General features: G+C 35.4%; 2 protein-coding genes across 2 annotated transcripts; one reads left to right on the forward strand and one right to left on the reverse strand.

The window, feature by feature from the left end:
• Positions 1-1,759: 1,759 nt before the first annotated feature.
• Positions 1,760-9,107, reverse strand: LOC129243953 (heat shock 70 kDa protein cognate 5). Its single transcript, XM_054881446.1, has 6 exons — positions 8,906-9,107; positions 8,701-8,735; positions 3,797-4,375; positions 2,624-3,728; positions 2,421-2,561; positions 1,760-2,351 (listed from the first exon to the last, which is right to left on the reverse strand). Exons 1-6 carry the CDS (start codon positions 8,984-8,986, stop codon positions 2,262-2,264), a joined length of 2,031 nt encoding a protein of 676 aa, XP_054737421.1. The 5' UTR covers positions 8,987-9,107; the 3' UTR covers positions 1,760-2,261.
• Positions 9,108-10,222: 1,115 nt separating this feature from the next.
• On the forward strand, positions 10,223-12,632 carry LOC129245638 (dnaJ homolog subfamily C member 11). The gene is made up of 6 exons (XM_054883934.1): positions 10,223-10,446; positions 10,524-11,100; positions 11,160-11,457; positions 11,680-11,796; positions 11,860-12,283; positions 12,342-12,632. Exons 1-6 carry the CDS (start codon positions 10,375-10,377, stop codon positions 12,480-12,482), a joined length of 1,629 nt encoding a protein of 542 aa, XP_054739909.1. The 5' UTR covers positions 10,223-10,374; the 3' UTR covers positions 12,483-12,632.
• The last annotated feature ends 1,842 nt before the right edge of the window (positions 12,633-14,474 follow it).

Raw genomic sequence — 14,474 nt, forward strand, 5'->3', positions numbered from 1 at the left:
ATGTATTTGGTAAGGAGCTACAGCTGATCTCCGGGAGTTGCTCGCAAAAAAGACGTTTTGCGGTGACCTCTATATCTCTGAACTGGAGAAGGAATACGCAAAATAATTTTATTTGGTAAAATTGCGGTTTCTCAAAAAAAAATCGACTTTTGACCAAAATTTCGGCCTTAAATTGTTTATAAAAATAAATGCATCGGTGAGAAAAAATCTTCGATTAATTACTAAAAAATGTATTTAAGAAGCTCGCGTTAAAATTTGCGACTAATCGGTTTAGCCCTTTTCGAGTAATGTTCGTCACCAACTTTGAAAATACCATTTTGATAAAAACGCATTTAAAGTTTGAAAAGCACTTTACATACACTCCGAAACACCTTTTCAAATTTGCGTGTAACTTCGAAAATATTCACCGGAAAGATATTAAATTTTCTGTATGTATTCTTAAATATATGTATGTACATTAAGAAAAAAAATAAAAGATATCGATTTTTTGAAAATTCTAACTGTATATAACCCCTCAAACACCACTTGATACTTGGGTCCACAGTTTAACCCTTTCGGTCCGATTTTGATGAAATTTTACGTATTTGATTTTTAATATTATATCATAGAAAAATTACTTTAGACACAGTGTTTGTTATCCTTTCAAAAAGGCGACTGCTTTGTTCTAAGATGGTTTTGTTTAATATTACTATTCAACCTGGTTAAAATACGCTATAGTCTTCAGATTCTAACAAGCAAAAGATGAAAAATATGTTACAGGGTTATAAAGCTAAGCGATCAGCGACGAGTTGTAGCTTAAACTGGTTCACATGTAAAACTTAATAAACTAATTTGTAAACTTCTGCAGTACGGCAAGGGTTCAGTTGGGTCCAAGTTTTCGGATACCTCTTAGTAAAAATGATATATCATAGAACAGTCACTGATCACAGGTCGCCATCGTTTAGCAATTTTTCATCCAAGTGGGGGTGAAAATCTCCTATTTCCCTATTTATAGCAACTAATAACTTAATGTGGGTGAAGCAGTTTATTACAGTTTGTTTATTGCGCAGGATTTGAGGAGGGGAGTGCGAATATTTATGTGAACTCTTTGCGGTGGTTACTTTTGCCGGCAACCACTGCCATTGAGAAGCAGTGACTTCAGCGAGATTGGCAGACTTTTACCGAAGAAAAGAGTTAAACACGCACGTAAGAATCGCGAGAATCAAGCATTGAAATGTTTAAAACAAAATAACCTCCTAGCGGGTGTCAAAACATTTTACTTTGTAAGGAGGATCAAAATATCCATCCACCTTGAAATAGTATTTTAACTAAATTTCGCTTTAACAGAGCGGATGACATTTTACCCAATTTTGCAGTATGTTATAAAAAATCGTTCTAACTGTAACGCAATAATTCGCATCGAAAAGTAAAGCAAACGGTAGATCCGTAAAACCCCACTGGTTATGAACGGTTTACTCTAAAAATCTATTTTAAATTACGAAGATTTTCAGCTATATTTTAAAACTCGGCTAATACCCAGAAACACAGAAAAAGTCGGAAAATATTATGACAACTAAACTAGGAAAATGACACATGTAGATAACTTAATGGTATTTATTTTTTGAATATAATATCCGGCATATGTCCGCCCCGGCTATGAGTTACGTGTTCCATTCGATCAGTCCAATTTTTGACTAATTTTTTCAATAAATCAATCGCCGTATGGCGTCAATTGAGGCTTGAATAGTGTCCTAAATCCTAAACAAAAACTAGTTTTCGATACTATTTATGTTATTATTTATTAATACATATATTTATATACATATTTCATATTTAGTGTACTTCACAAGAAAATAAACGCAACTTGGTGTACGCTCATTTTACACAAATGTTAAATCACTAACAATAAACTGCTTAAAAATAATCCATTTCAGTTTCGTTTTTATGCGAATATTCTCTTCTTTGCGATTTTGTTTATTCTAAGTAATTAGAAACTAATCTATTTTATTAAGTTAACAAAAACCACATACAAATAAAATTGTGGTCATATCTTATTTCGAAATCCTGTTTGCTGATTAAAAAAAAATTAGCAATGTCGAGATCCTCTCACTTGATTGTAGGATTCCATAAGAAACAATTAAAAATTTATGGATCATCATGGTCGCATGAGTTTCACTCTACCTACCGTTTCGAATGTAGAGTGGCAAATGGGTAGGATTCGATTATTATAATATTTACTCGATACAATTCACACAAGCGTACCCCTCAACCAAAGAATTATTTTAGTTCTTTCCCTCCTTCTGTTCTTCCGAGGTAGTCTGTTCAGAACTGCTGCTTCCCCCAGCTGCGCTACTCTCGCGTTCCGCGGACATCTATTTAAACGAGGAAAAATGTTATTTAGTAAGTATAAATATTCAAAATAAATCAAAATATGCAGTTACCTTTTTATATGCCATCTCAAAGAGTTTCAGCGATGATTGTTGCAATTGACTGGTGGCTTTTCTGACTTCCTCAGGCTCAGCGGTTTCCTTGTTGGCCAGGAGCGTACGCAAGTCAGCGATTTCTTTCTTTAGTTTCTCACACTAAAAGGAACACATAAAATAGTCATCAATTTTTCAAATTCAACATTCAATTCAATTCTTACTTCTTCAGCTGGTAATTGGCTCTTGAATTCCTCCATCTTAGTCTCGGTGTCATGCACAATACTCTCTCCTTGATTGACCAATTCAATCAACTCACGCTTCTTCTTGTCAGTAGCAGCATATTCTTCAGCTTTCTTAATCATGTTTTCGATTTCATCCTTGCTTAAGCCACCGCTTGATTGAATAACGATTTGTTGTTCCTTGCCGGTACCTTTGTCTTTAGCGGAAACGTGAACGATACCGTTGGCATCAATATCGAACACTACTTCGATTTGTGGAACACCACGGGGTGCGGGTGGAATGCCCACCAATGTGAAAGATCCAAGCATTTTATTATCAGATGCCATTTCACGCTCGCCTTGGTGTACCTTAATTTCCACTTGCGTTTGGCCATCAGCGGCGGTAGAGAATACCTGCGATTTCTTGGTGGGAATGGTAGTATTGCGGGAGATAAGACGGGTAAAAACACCGCCCAATGTTTCGATACCCAGAGACAATGGTGTGACATCGAGAAGCAAAACATCGGTGACATCTCCAGCGAGTACACCACCTTGTACTGCGGCACCGACGGCTACAGCTTCATCGGGATTTACGGCACGTGAAGGCTGTCGGCCGAAAAGATCTTGTACTGTTTGCTGTACTTTTGGCATTCTTGTCATACCACCGACCAGCAAAACTTCACCGATTTCTGCCTTAGAAACCTCGGCATCAGACAGAGCCTTTTGACAGGGCTGAATTGTACGCTTTATTAAATCACCGACGAGGCTTTCGAGCTTAGAACGGGTCATTTTCAAATTCATATGTTGTGGGCCAGAAGTATCCATGGTTAAGTAGGGCAAATTGATATCTGTCTGTTGCGATGAGGACAACTCACACTTGGCTTTTTCAGCAGCTTCCTTTAAACGTTGCATAGCAATATTATCTTTGGTAATATCGATTCCAGTATCCTTCTTAAACTCAGACACCAAGTAGTTGACAATTGTATTATCAAAATCTTCACCGCCAAGCAGAGTGTCGCCATTTGTAGACTTTACTTCAAAAACTCCTTTCTGAATTTCCAAAATAGAGATATCGAACGTACCACCACCCAAATCATATACAGCAATTCTGTAATAAGAAAAATAATACAAATAATTTAACTCAAACGTTAGAATATTGATTCGAGTAGCAATTACATTTTGTCATCGGTCTTATCCATGCCGTAGGCCAATGCGGCGGCGGTAGGTTCATTGATAACACGCAACACATTCAGTCCAGCAATTTGACCAGCATCTTTTGTGGCTTGACGCTGTGAGTCATTGAAGTAGGCGGGAACAGTGACAACGGCATTTTTCACTGGTGTATTGAGATACGCCTCAGCTGTTTCCTTCATTTTTACTAAAATAAAAGCACCAATTTGGGAGGGAGAGTACACTTTGCCATCGGTTGCTGAAACCCAAGCATCTCCATTTGATGCTTTCACTACTTTGTATGACAAATTTTTCAAATCCTTCTTAATTTCGGGATCATCAAAGCGACGGCCGATCAAACGCTTCGTCGCATAAAATGTGTTAGCTGAATTTGTAACTGCCTGACGTTTCGCTGGCATACCAACCAGACGCTCACCGTCCTTGGTAAAAGCAACATGGGACGGCGTAGTACGTGCACCTTCCGCGTTTTCAATAACCTTTGCTTGCTTACCTTCCATTACAGCCACGCAAGAATTTGTGGTACCCAAGTCGATACCGATGACGGCACCTTTGACTTCGCCAGATCTACGAAGAGATAAGCGAACAAACAAAAATTAATAGGGGTTAAACGAAAACAGAAGTAACAGGTTAAACCTATCGTGAAAAAAGGTGCCTTGTTTACTTAATAACAAATTTACAAAACCAAGGCACATTGAACCGGTAGACAGTAGAGCAGTCGATTTGATTTCGTTTATAGATTTTGATATTCTAACGACATATAAGGTCTGTTCATGAAGCAAATAGTTAATGAAAATTGTTACAAATTATCACTTTTGGAGTTCGTGTACCCAAAGAATTTACAAAGTAGGGGAATGTGAGAGAGCAAAATAACCTTTCATTTTGAGGGGAAGCTGCAAGTTTTTACTGGATAAATATTTTACTTGTAAGAGTTTACAATTGAGAAAAACAGCTGATCGCAAAGTAAAAACAAACACGAATGAAAATTTGCGAATTGCAATTGCTAATGGAATGCTTTTCATCTCACAGCGATGATGAAATGGAACAAATTAGTGTTGACAAAATAAAATCATGTGGTTCCGAAGCTCGTTATTTTGCATTTTATTTGCTTTGTTTATTTATTTTTTAATTAAAACGAGATAGTTCATGTGAAAAAATTTTTAATTTTTGTGATTTTTCCTGCCAACAATTTAATCAGCTGTTCGTAAAACTTGGAAATTGTTACTGGTTTTGCGGTTATATACTTTTTTTAATATATTTCTCTTTTAGAGAGACTTCTCGGAATTTAAGTTACTGGCAAGTTACTAGATAATTTTTACATGGACAGACCGACCTATAATTAGTGTATTTACACTACGCTTTGATAGTTTCATGGCCTACAGCATAATTGACACATAACAGAGCACCAGTAAACAAACTTGTAAGTCTCTCTCTCTCTCAATTTCCCCTACTAGAGTTTCGCACACGAACATTTAAAGCCGATAATTTATTACAATTATTAAAACTATTATTATTTAAAAAGTTGACCTGATAATTTATTTCTTACATTTATAATTAAAAAAAATTATAATAATAAAAAACAACAATAACAACGAGTTCATGTATCGTATTCGTGTTGGAAAACCTTTTAACAAAAAATATGAATACTATGGACAGAACCGTTTTATGCGCGACTACAAGTCAACCAGTTCAACCTAACCCATTAATTTTAGCTTCATTTTTCATCTGATCGACCCCGGCTTAAACGCCGATCAACTTTTTATTTCAGATTAGCGCATCTGCGGTCTTGGTAGCGATTTTGACACGGGTGTAAGTCGATTTTACTGTACATTTTCTTTTGTCAAAAAAAGTCTGGATTAATCGAGCACAAAAAAGTATTGTTTGTTACAAAAATTCACACTTAATTCCGTTTGTTTTCCATCAATTAAACTAAATTAAATCTCGTGTTGAAAAATATCATATCTGATGAGTATACGAGTACATATTGTATGAGGGCTATTATCAGCTATTCCTTCGACAGTAGTTCGAGCGATGTAAATTTCTTGTACTTATGTGGGAAATCAAAATCATATAGAGCTTCTAAAACGTGAGTTCAAAAGAAATATTTTGGACGCAACAGTGAACACTCGTGCTCATACCATTAACCCTTTGCATTCGAGGCCGTTTCCGCGCAGACTAACCAACTCGAAGCATTTGGTACCGCGCTAATCTTAGATAAGAACATCTCACATAATTTGGAAGGGACATTACGTTGTAAGATTATCCACGCAGTGATTAGGACCGAAATCAAAGAACGATATCGCAAGCATAAAGAAGATATCAATCACTACATAAGGAAGCAAATAGTTTACACAGAACATCGAATTTCCGCACCAAACTATTGTAAGATGTGAGCGGGACTCATCTCTCGAGTGCAAAGGATTAATAAGTTTTATCATCCTTTTATACAAAAACCTTATTAATCAAAGTTCAAGACTTTGTACAAAAATCACAAAAAATTCAACAAATTTCAAAAAATTGTCACTAAAATTTTCATTTTTTTCGAATCGTTAGAAGGTACGTAGTTTTACAGGCTATTAATGTTATATTTATTTTAATGAAAATCTAGTTTCACTCAAAAATCGCATTGATTTTTCTTTTTAATTTGGCATATGCTGTTGAGAATTTTGTTCCATTAAAACCACATATTTGGAAGATTTTGAATAAAAAGTTAAAACATTTGATGACAATTTCTTGAAGATTATTAAATTTCTGTGAATTTTGTTTGGTTTGGAGCTTTAATTTACAAGGTTTTTGAATGAACTATATTTTTATAAAAATTTAAGGAAAAAGTTTTTGCACGATAAATATTACAAATATCATGAAAAGACAAATTGCCTCAATTATGTGAGCACAAGATTACTTATCTACCTTCTTATAAATATCACATGGCAACTTTTTGCAATTGCCGAATAATAGTGCAACGGCCTCAACGGACCGCATGACTCGAGCCTCTGTTATACGTTCCCACGACAGTCGGTTCTACGTAACCGGAACGACCCGGATTTATATCCGGCCAAGGACTGTCACTTCAGCAGCATTCCTCGTATATGCACGGGAAATGTTTATGCTGCTACAACAACAACAACAAACCTCTGTTATAAATTTATTTATTTAAATATTTATTTGAGACATTTTTAAACTTATTTGAAGAATATCATCAACCATCGGTTGCCCCTGATTTTATAATGCGGCTTTAAGTAAATTAACGTTAGTTTCGTCTTAATAGTTTTAGTGATTTTATATTTATTGGAAGGGAACCCTCCAAGTAGAGTAAAAGGATCCGTAGATTCAAATATCTCCTGTCGGCGTGCGGATATGACTGCACAAGTAAGAATGAGTTTGGTGTTGTGAGTCAGCAGCAGGGCCGGACTTGGCTTTCATTGATGAAACTTATTTGAATTTATAAGAAATAACTTACTGCAAAGTGTTGAAAATTTGGTATTATATTTTGGGATATAATATATATTTCGATTCTATCAAGACAACGACCACAAACAAAAATTAAATATTGTTCAATCACGGCTTGTCTGAAACTGTCCCCATGTAGTTGAAACGCCAGCACAATCGCCCGATTTCAATGTAATTGAGAATTTGCGGTGAGTTCTTGAGTGAAATATAATATAAGAAAGCATCGCAGAAGCAACCGATAGGGCTTAAATCAGTTTTCAAACAAAAAGGCTACCCTATAAAATATTAGTTAGAAAAAATCTTCCTAAAATTTGTATGCAGTTTTAAATAAATTGTGAAGTCGTTTTACACTGAAATTTTTTTTTTTTTTTTAATATTCTTAAATAAAATTTTTTTGATCGATTACTTTGAATTTCTTTGTTGACATTTAATTTGTGATTGCAAACTTAGTGTGCATTCGCGGAATCTGCTATAAAGATTTGAGATTGTTTCGGAGCACCCGTTAGCAACTTTATGTCATTTCACATGTTATTGGGCTTGTAATAGTATTTATACTTGTGGTAAATTCTACAAACTTGCTATTTTTGGTAATTTAGCAGCTCTTTTAAATTAAGATTAAGATTTAAGTTTCTATGTTGCTTTGTTGAAGTTATTGATCAGCTCTTGGCTCGATAGAAATCCGTGTCGTTCTGGCAAACGTTAGGTTAAATGTCGTGGTAACGGTTTTCGCTGTAGTTAGAGGATGGATTTTTGGACCTCCTACACTTAAACGTCCTCGAAAAACAAATCAATGATTTTTTGATCTTGCTTTGAAAGTTTTTGTTTTGTTTTTTTTTTTTTGGTCTCGTCCTGGGGCCTCCTTAACGTTTAACTTCAGCACGTCTTCGACTTCTTCAAATATTTTGCTGCATATACACCTCATATTTTTGGACCTTTGGGATGTGCACATAGGAACACTGATTTGAATCGTAACGGACTCACTTGACGAAATATTTGCATGTGAAAGCAACAAAAAAGTTATCGGCCAATATTCGCCACTAGTGAGTATGACCATACATCATAAAATTTAGCAAAACCCACTCCTCACATACTGGATAATTACCAAATTTAGAACCAATAGGTCGAATAGAGGCTCTACTATATAAATAGTTACGCAAATTTAAGACATGTCAATAATGCATTTTACAAAAAATTTACACCAGTAACCCTCCATATATCGTTCCTATCAGAGTTAATCAGTATGGCATGACGCAATTTCTTCTAGAAAGATTTAATAAATGTTTGCCGACAATGTTTATAATATATGCATATATATGTATACTAAATATCACATGCCGATTCTTTATCAGATTCTTATTTGCACATTATTTTAGAAAGTAGATTTTACTTTGAAAACTACCAATCATTCAGATGGGGTTTATGTAAAAGTTTAGAGTACTTACTTCTGACGCAGTTGGGTGGTGACTCCATAAGTGTTCTGCAATAAATCAAAAACATAATATTATATTTATATTAGCCGATTTACAAAATGCAGTTATGATTGACTTAATTAGCACTTTATGAAATTCATGTTGGAATATTATGTAAAACGCCGCAGCGCAATACGGAACAAAGATCACATCACTGACAAAGGTGCTTCGTACTTGCCTTTACTAAGAACTTTCCGTGATCTGGAGCAACAAATCGTTGTCCAATCAATCTTGGGATGAACTTCGGTATTCTTAACATTTTTTTTTTCTTAATTTGAACCGAAATTAAATTCTTGCAAGCAAATACTTGATCTTAGAAAATTTCTCGAACTTCACTATCGCGTGTGGAGGAAAAAAAAGAACAGCAGCACGTTTTTTACTTTGTGACAGAAAACTATTGAAACCACAGAGTAACTAATATGCTCAAAATTTATAGAATTTTATCAAGGCGCCTTAAAATTTATTAAACCAGTAAAGAGTGGAGGCAAAGCGAATCCATATAAGGCCAGCAGTAGAACAACTAATTTGTTTTCTCTTACGATTTAGTGGTTAGAAAAAAAATTATGTTTTTTGTTTGTTTGTGCATATTCTGATTGAAATTCTGACATTCAAATCACTAAATTTCAAAAATAAAATTCATGTTTTATAATTTTGTTTATGCACTACTGCTATCACCTTGAATGAGTTTGCCATGGTATCAAGAGCGGCATAAAGTAACATCGTCAGATCTCGAGAAAGCTCCTTATAAAAGTTGTTTAGCCGGAAATAGCTGCTGTTTAAACAATTGCCTATATCTAGAAGCATAACAAACAAGCTATGAATTTCATTACTGATTAATCATATTTAGCAGATTACATGAGCACTAAAACAAAAACATGCCTATTTAAGAAATTCGATGGAGTGAGTAATATTTCACATTGATTTAAATCAGCGAAATTCTCTTGAAAAATTCTTTTCCTTCAAGAATTAGTAAAGAGGGAAACAATTTACTACATATAACTTATTTCTATTAAAGCTTTAAGAATTTTAAAATTCAAAGTAGTTAAAACAAATAAATTAAATAAGTGTTTTTGTGTCTAGTTTCTTCAGTAATTTGTTCAACTCAATGTTCAAAACTTAACATTTAAGTAAAACAATTGTTTCCAAACATTTTGCTTCTGTACCAATGCCCATTTATTGAAGGTGGTGGCACTAGAGCAACAACAATGTTTTGTACGTTTGATTGTCACGGCAAGGTATTGGCGAAGGAGAAAACAAAAAATTTATTCGCCTTGTTTTATTCTGTGCTGACAGCTACATGGACACAGACAAAGAAAAAAAGAAATCAGCTGATTTACCAACACCACTTTTAATAGATTCGCCTTGTTATGTACCTTTCAGAGAACGTAAATTCATACGTTCTCTGTACCTTTCACAGCTTATTAACATTTTTTGTTTTTTAATTTTTAGTAACAAACACCCTTTTTGTTTCGCTATTGGCATTCCGAGAATCTGCTTTGCCCTTGTCATATTAGAAACAAGGGTTGTTACGAGAAAGTTTTATAGGTTATTTGCGATAGATTGATGTTTAGTTCGGCCTAAATTCAAAATTCGTGTTCAGTATAGTAAAATTAAATAGACAATAATTGACCAGTATAAAAGGTCGCAATGTCAGTTGATGGGGATTCTGACAATGAGCTGGAAGAGAATTACTACACTTTCCTGAACCTTCCGCAAGATGTAAGTAAATGCAAGGTTTAATAATGATCAGCTGATTGACTAGTCCGCCGGTAATAAAAAAGTATTTAATTTAATAGGCCACAGGAGAGCAAATAAATGCTGCGTATAGAAAACTCAGCCGCATTTATCATCCAGACAAGCATATAGATCTGGAAAGTAAAAAAAAAGCGGAACAGCTGTTTAACCGAACTAAACGAGCTTATGAGGTATTGTCGGACCCCCATAAACGAGCAATATATGATTGCGTTGGTCAAAAAGGTCTAAGAACAGACGGATGGGAGTTGGTACATCGTACCAAAACGCCCGCTGAGATACGCGAAGAGTATGAACGTTTAGCACAAGCTGCTGAGGAGCGAAAGCTACAACAACGTACAAATCCCCGTGGGAACATAACTATTAATGTTAATGCCACAGAGATATTTACACCATACGATGAGACGCAGCTTCCTCGAGTCGAAGTGTCTTCAATGAGCATTTCACAGTCTATTGAAGCTCCTATAAATCGTAAGGACACCCTCTCTCTTGGCGGAAATTTGTATTCGGCTAATGGTAATGGGAGTGGAAACTTTATTATCTGCGGGCGGCGATTAATTAACAAGGGTTGGTTAGAAATTGATGTTGGTGCCGGCAACGGTCCGCTATTAGGAGTAAAAGGTATATTTCAATAGAATATTTTTTTCGATGTAATTGTAATAATGTATTACATAATTTAGGTGGGCGTACTCTTTCCTCAGTGCTTACACTGAATGGAGGAACCTCGATGAATTTCCGGGAAGGACGCATCAACCCTGCTATATTCTCAACCCTGGCGGTGCAGTTGGATAAGCACACGGTGGGTTCCTTAACACTCAATGTTAGCACGCAATCATCTATGACTACTCAAATTGACAGCAGTACTGAAAAACATGCATGGACAACATCGTTTGTTATCGGTTTCCCGCACATATACCTAAGTGCGGCATATACGAGGAAAATGATTGAAAATGAGCTCAAGCTTAAATTGGCAGCGAAGTAAGTTTTTTCATATTGGACTGATAACACTTGGAATAGATTTTATGCCTACCCCTCAATGAATGTAATCTTGATTAGTTAAGCTTACAAAACCGTTGTTAAAAGCTAATTATAATTTAATTTAATTGTATTGAAGTGCCTTCCATTTTGATTGTATAGCCTAAAAAGGGGATAGAGATAAAATATACTTTAATTGTTTATGTGACAGTCTCATAATTTCAGGTTAGGCACATTTGGCTTTCTGGCGGAATACGGAGCTGAAAAAAAGATTTCGAAGTATAGTTCAGTGTTTGCAGCCGTATCTTTAGGTATTCCATCGGGAGTAATGCTTAAATTTAAGTAAGCTTATTTGCAATTATTTTATGTCTGTATTACCTTATAAAGGAATAATCTTATATTTAGAATAGTGCGATCCAATCAATCGTATATATTCCCGATTCATTTGAGTGAGGAAATAGTGCCTGCCGCAGTTTTCTATGCTACAGTTACACCAATATTGGCGTGGTTCTTCATAAAAAAATCTATACTCGATCCTATGCGTTTAGAGCGGAAAAATAGTGAAATTGAGAAGAAGAAGAGAAGTAACGAACAGCGATTGACAAGGCAAAGGCAAGAAGCTTATGCTGCGGTGGAATTAATGCAACGCACGTACGAGCGCATTGTTTCGGAAGAAAGCAGTAGAGGAGGACTTATAATTACTCGTGCCACTTATGGGCAGTTTGAAGATGATAATAGCAATTTTCTTGAAAATGCTTCGTTAGATGTAACAATACCACTACAGTGTCTCGTAAAAGACAGTACATTGATTCTGTATCAATCCTCCAAGGTAACCACAATTTGTGTATGGTAAATGTCACACTGTATAAACAATTGGAATTTTTTAGAGCGAACTGCCCGGTTTTTATGATCCATGCATTGGTGAAGACAAAATATTGAAAATTGAGTACTTGTGCAGAAATCAGAACAACGTCGCTTTTGTTAAGGATATGGATGCTGTGCGACTTCCCTTAAACAGCAGTAACTGATGCTGTATTTCTGTTAAATGGTCCAAATTTACAGTCATTATTTGGTGGAGCAATATAATATTTTCTGTATTTCGCGCTGTCCGAAATAATTAATGATTTTTATAAATTAAAATATAAACCAAATTTAGGCATCAATTTTTAAAACACAAATTTGTTATTGAACTTATTACCCCAATGCAAAGTCTACCAATTGTCGATAAATTAATATAAAGTAATCCCCCCTATAAAAGGATAGATTTGTTGCGCGTTGTAGGAAAACGTGTTGTAGAAATATTCTCGAAAATATCTTTTTTTTTGTAGAGAAATATATTTCCTTTTTAACTTGGGTCTTGTTTCCTTTTAACTTGACAATAATATAAATATTTTATTTAAAATAAATACTTACGAAAATAAGGTTTTTTTCAGTACATATATGTATATAGTATATATCGTCCCCTTAGTATTAAAATAGCTTATAAATTTTTTGATGTTTTGAGAAAATGAATTTGAAACTTTTTGTCGAAAGTAGCTCTCACTCAAATCTCGTTATGTCTGTAAATATTTATTATTTTTTGACTGACGTTTTGACCCACTTTGTGGAACTAGAATTTGACAAAATTTTGACCACATATAAAATCGACGGTGGAGAATCCAAAAATTCAATAAAAAAATAATAGCCTATGAGCACATAGGCTATTGTTGTACTAAGGGGACGATATAATCAATGCTCTTACACTTCAAAAACTATGAGCACAATTTAAATTTAATTATCTATCGAAACTCATTTTTGATTTTTTTTCTAGCGAAATGGTTCCTTATTTGTTCCAAAAAATTGCAGCATTAAACTATTAGCCCTTTTATTTGTGGAACAGCACAATTATAAGTATAGTACTTAGATGTAGATAATGTGCACAATCTTGTATCGTATATATTATATCTATCAGCGTTTAATGTTCGCGAACACAAAATGAACTCGTATTGGAATGCGAGAACGTAAAGTAAAATTTCATTTTGGGGGGAAGCTGATAGTTTCTGCTGGAAAAATTTTTACCAGCAGAAAAAAAAACAGTTAATCAAAACAGGAGGTTTCAAAATATGCAAATCAGAAAATTTAATTTAGCGTTGGGAAAAGTAAGTTTAACAAATTTACATATGGAAGATGTAAGTAAATTTACTTAGGACTACATGTGCCTGAATAATTAATTTGTTCTATCCCTCTCAATTGTACTGGTTGGAGCACGACGGTTTGAAGAACCTGGCAGGATACATCTGCCACAAGCTGAGCCCATAAGATTCCAAATATCAGGGAGGAAGATAGGTGCCATAGATAATATAAGGTTGTCAAAAAAGTCTTGCGGTATTTTTATTGAATTCCCAATTGTTCATAAAATTGGTTATAATAATGCGATTTAAGTCAAATATGCGCCGTTTTGTTCGATGACGAGTTCCCAACGAGATGCCAACTTCATAATGCCCCTCTTATAGAAGCTCGCTTCCCTATTGTCAAAAAACTCGGAGAGCCAATTTTCACAGGACTCTCTTGTGGACAACTTCCGACTACCAAGCTCGTTCGCCATGGACAGAAATAGGTGGTAATCACTTGGTGAGAGATCCGGACTTTACGGTGGATGCAAAAGAACCTCCCATCCGAGCTCCCGGAGCTTCTGGCGCGTCACCAAAGATGTGTATGGCCTGGCCTTGTCCTGATGGAAGACAATTCGGCCTCTGTTGATCAAAGATGGCCTCTTCTGCATGAGTGCTGCATTCAAGCGGTTCAGTTGTTGGCAGTACAGGTCCGAATTGAGCGTTTGGCCATAGGGGAGCAGCTCATAGTGGATGATTCCCTGCCGATCCCACCAAACACACAGAAGAACCTTCCTGGCCGTCAATCCAGGCTTGGCCACCGTCTGGGCAGCTTCACCACTTTTCGACCACGACCGTTTGCGCTTCACGTTGTCGTAAGTGATCCACTTTTCATCGCCAATCACCATCCGCTTCAAAAATGGGTCGATT

Source organism: Anastrepha obliqua, chromosome 4 (assembly GCF_027943255.1).
Source record: "Anastrepha obliqua isolate idAnaObli1 chromosome 4, idAnaObli1_1.0, whole genome shotgun sequence".
Lineage (NCBI taxonomy): Eukaryota > Metazoa > Arthropoda > Insecta > Diptera > Tephritidae > Anastrepha > Anastrepha obliqua.

Bases quoted from the DNA above. Each gene is read 5' to 3' on its own strand.
- LOC129243953 (XM_054881446.1), bottom strand. From the start codon at position 8,986: ATGTTAAGAATACCGAAGTTCATCCCAAGATTGATTGGACAACGATTT. The intron at 8,736-8,905 runs GCAAGTACGAAG...GATTTATTGCAG, and splicing joins ACGGAAAGTTCTTAGTAAAG to AACACTTATGGAGTCACCAC. The intron at 2,562-2,623 runs GTAAGAATTGAA...TGTTCCTTTTAG, and splicing joins GCCAATTACCAGCTGAAGAA to TGTGAGAAACTAAAGAAAGA.
- LOC129245638 (XM_054883934.1), top strand. From the start codon at position 10,375: ATGTCAGTTGATGGGGATTCTGACAATGAGCTGGAAGAGAATTACTAC. The intron at 10,447-10,523 runs GTAAGTAAATGC...TTAATTTAATAG, and splicing joins TCCTGAACCTTCCGCAAGAT to GCCACAGGAGAGCAAATAAA. The intron at 12,284-12,341 runs GTAACCACAATT...GGAATTTTTTAG, and splicing joins TTCTGTATCAATCCTCCAAG to AGCGAACTGCCCGGTTTTTA.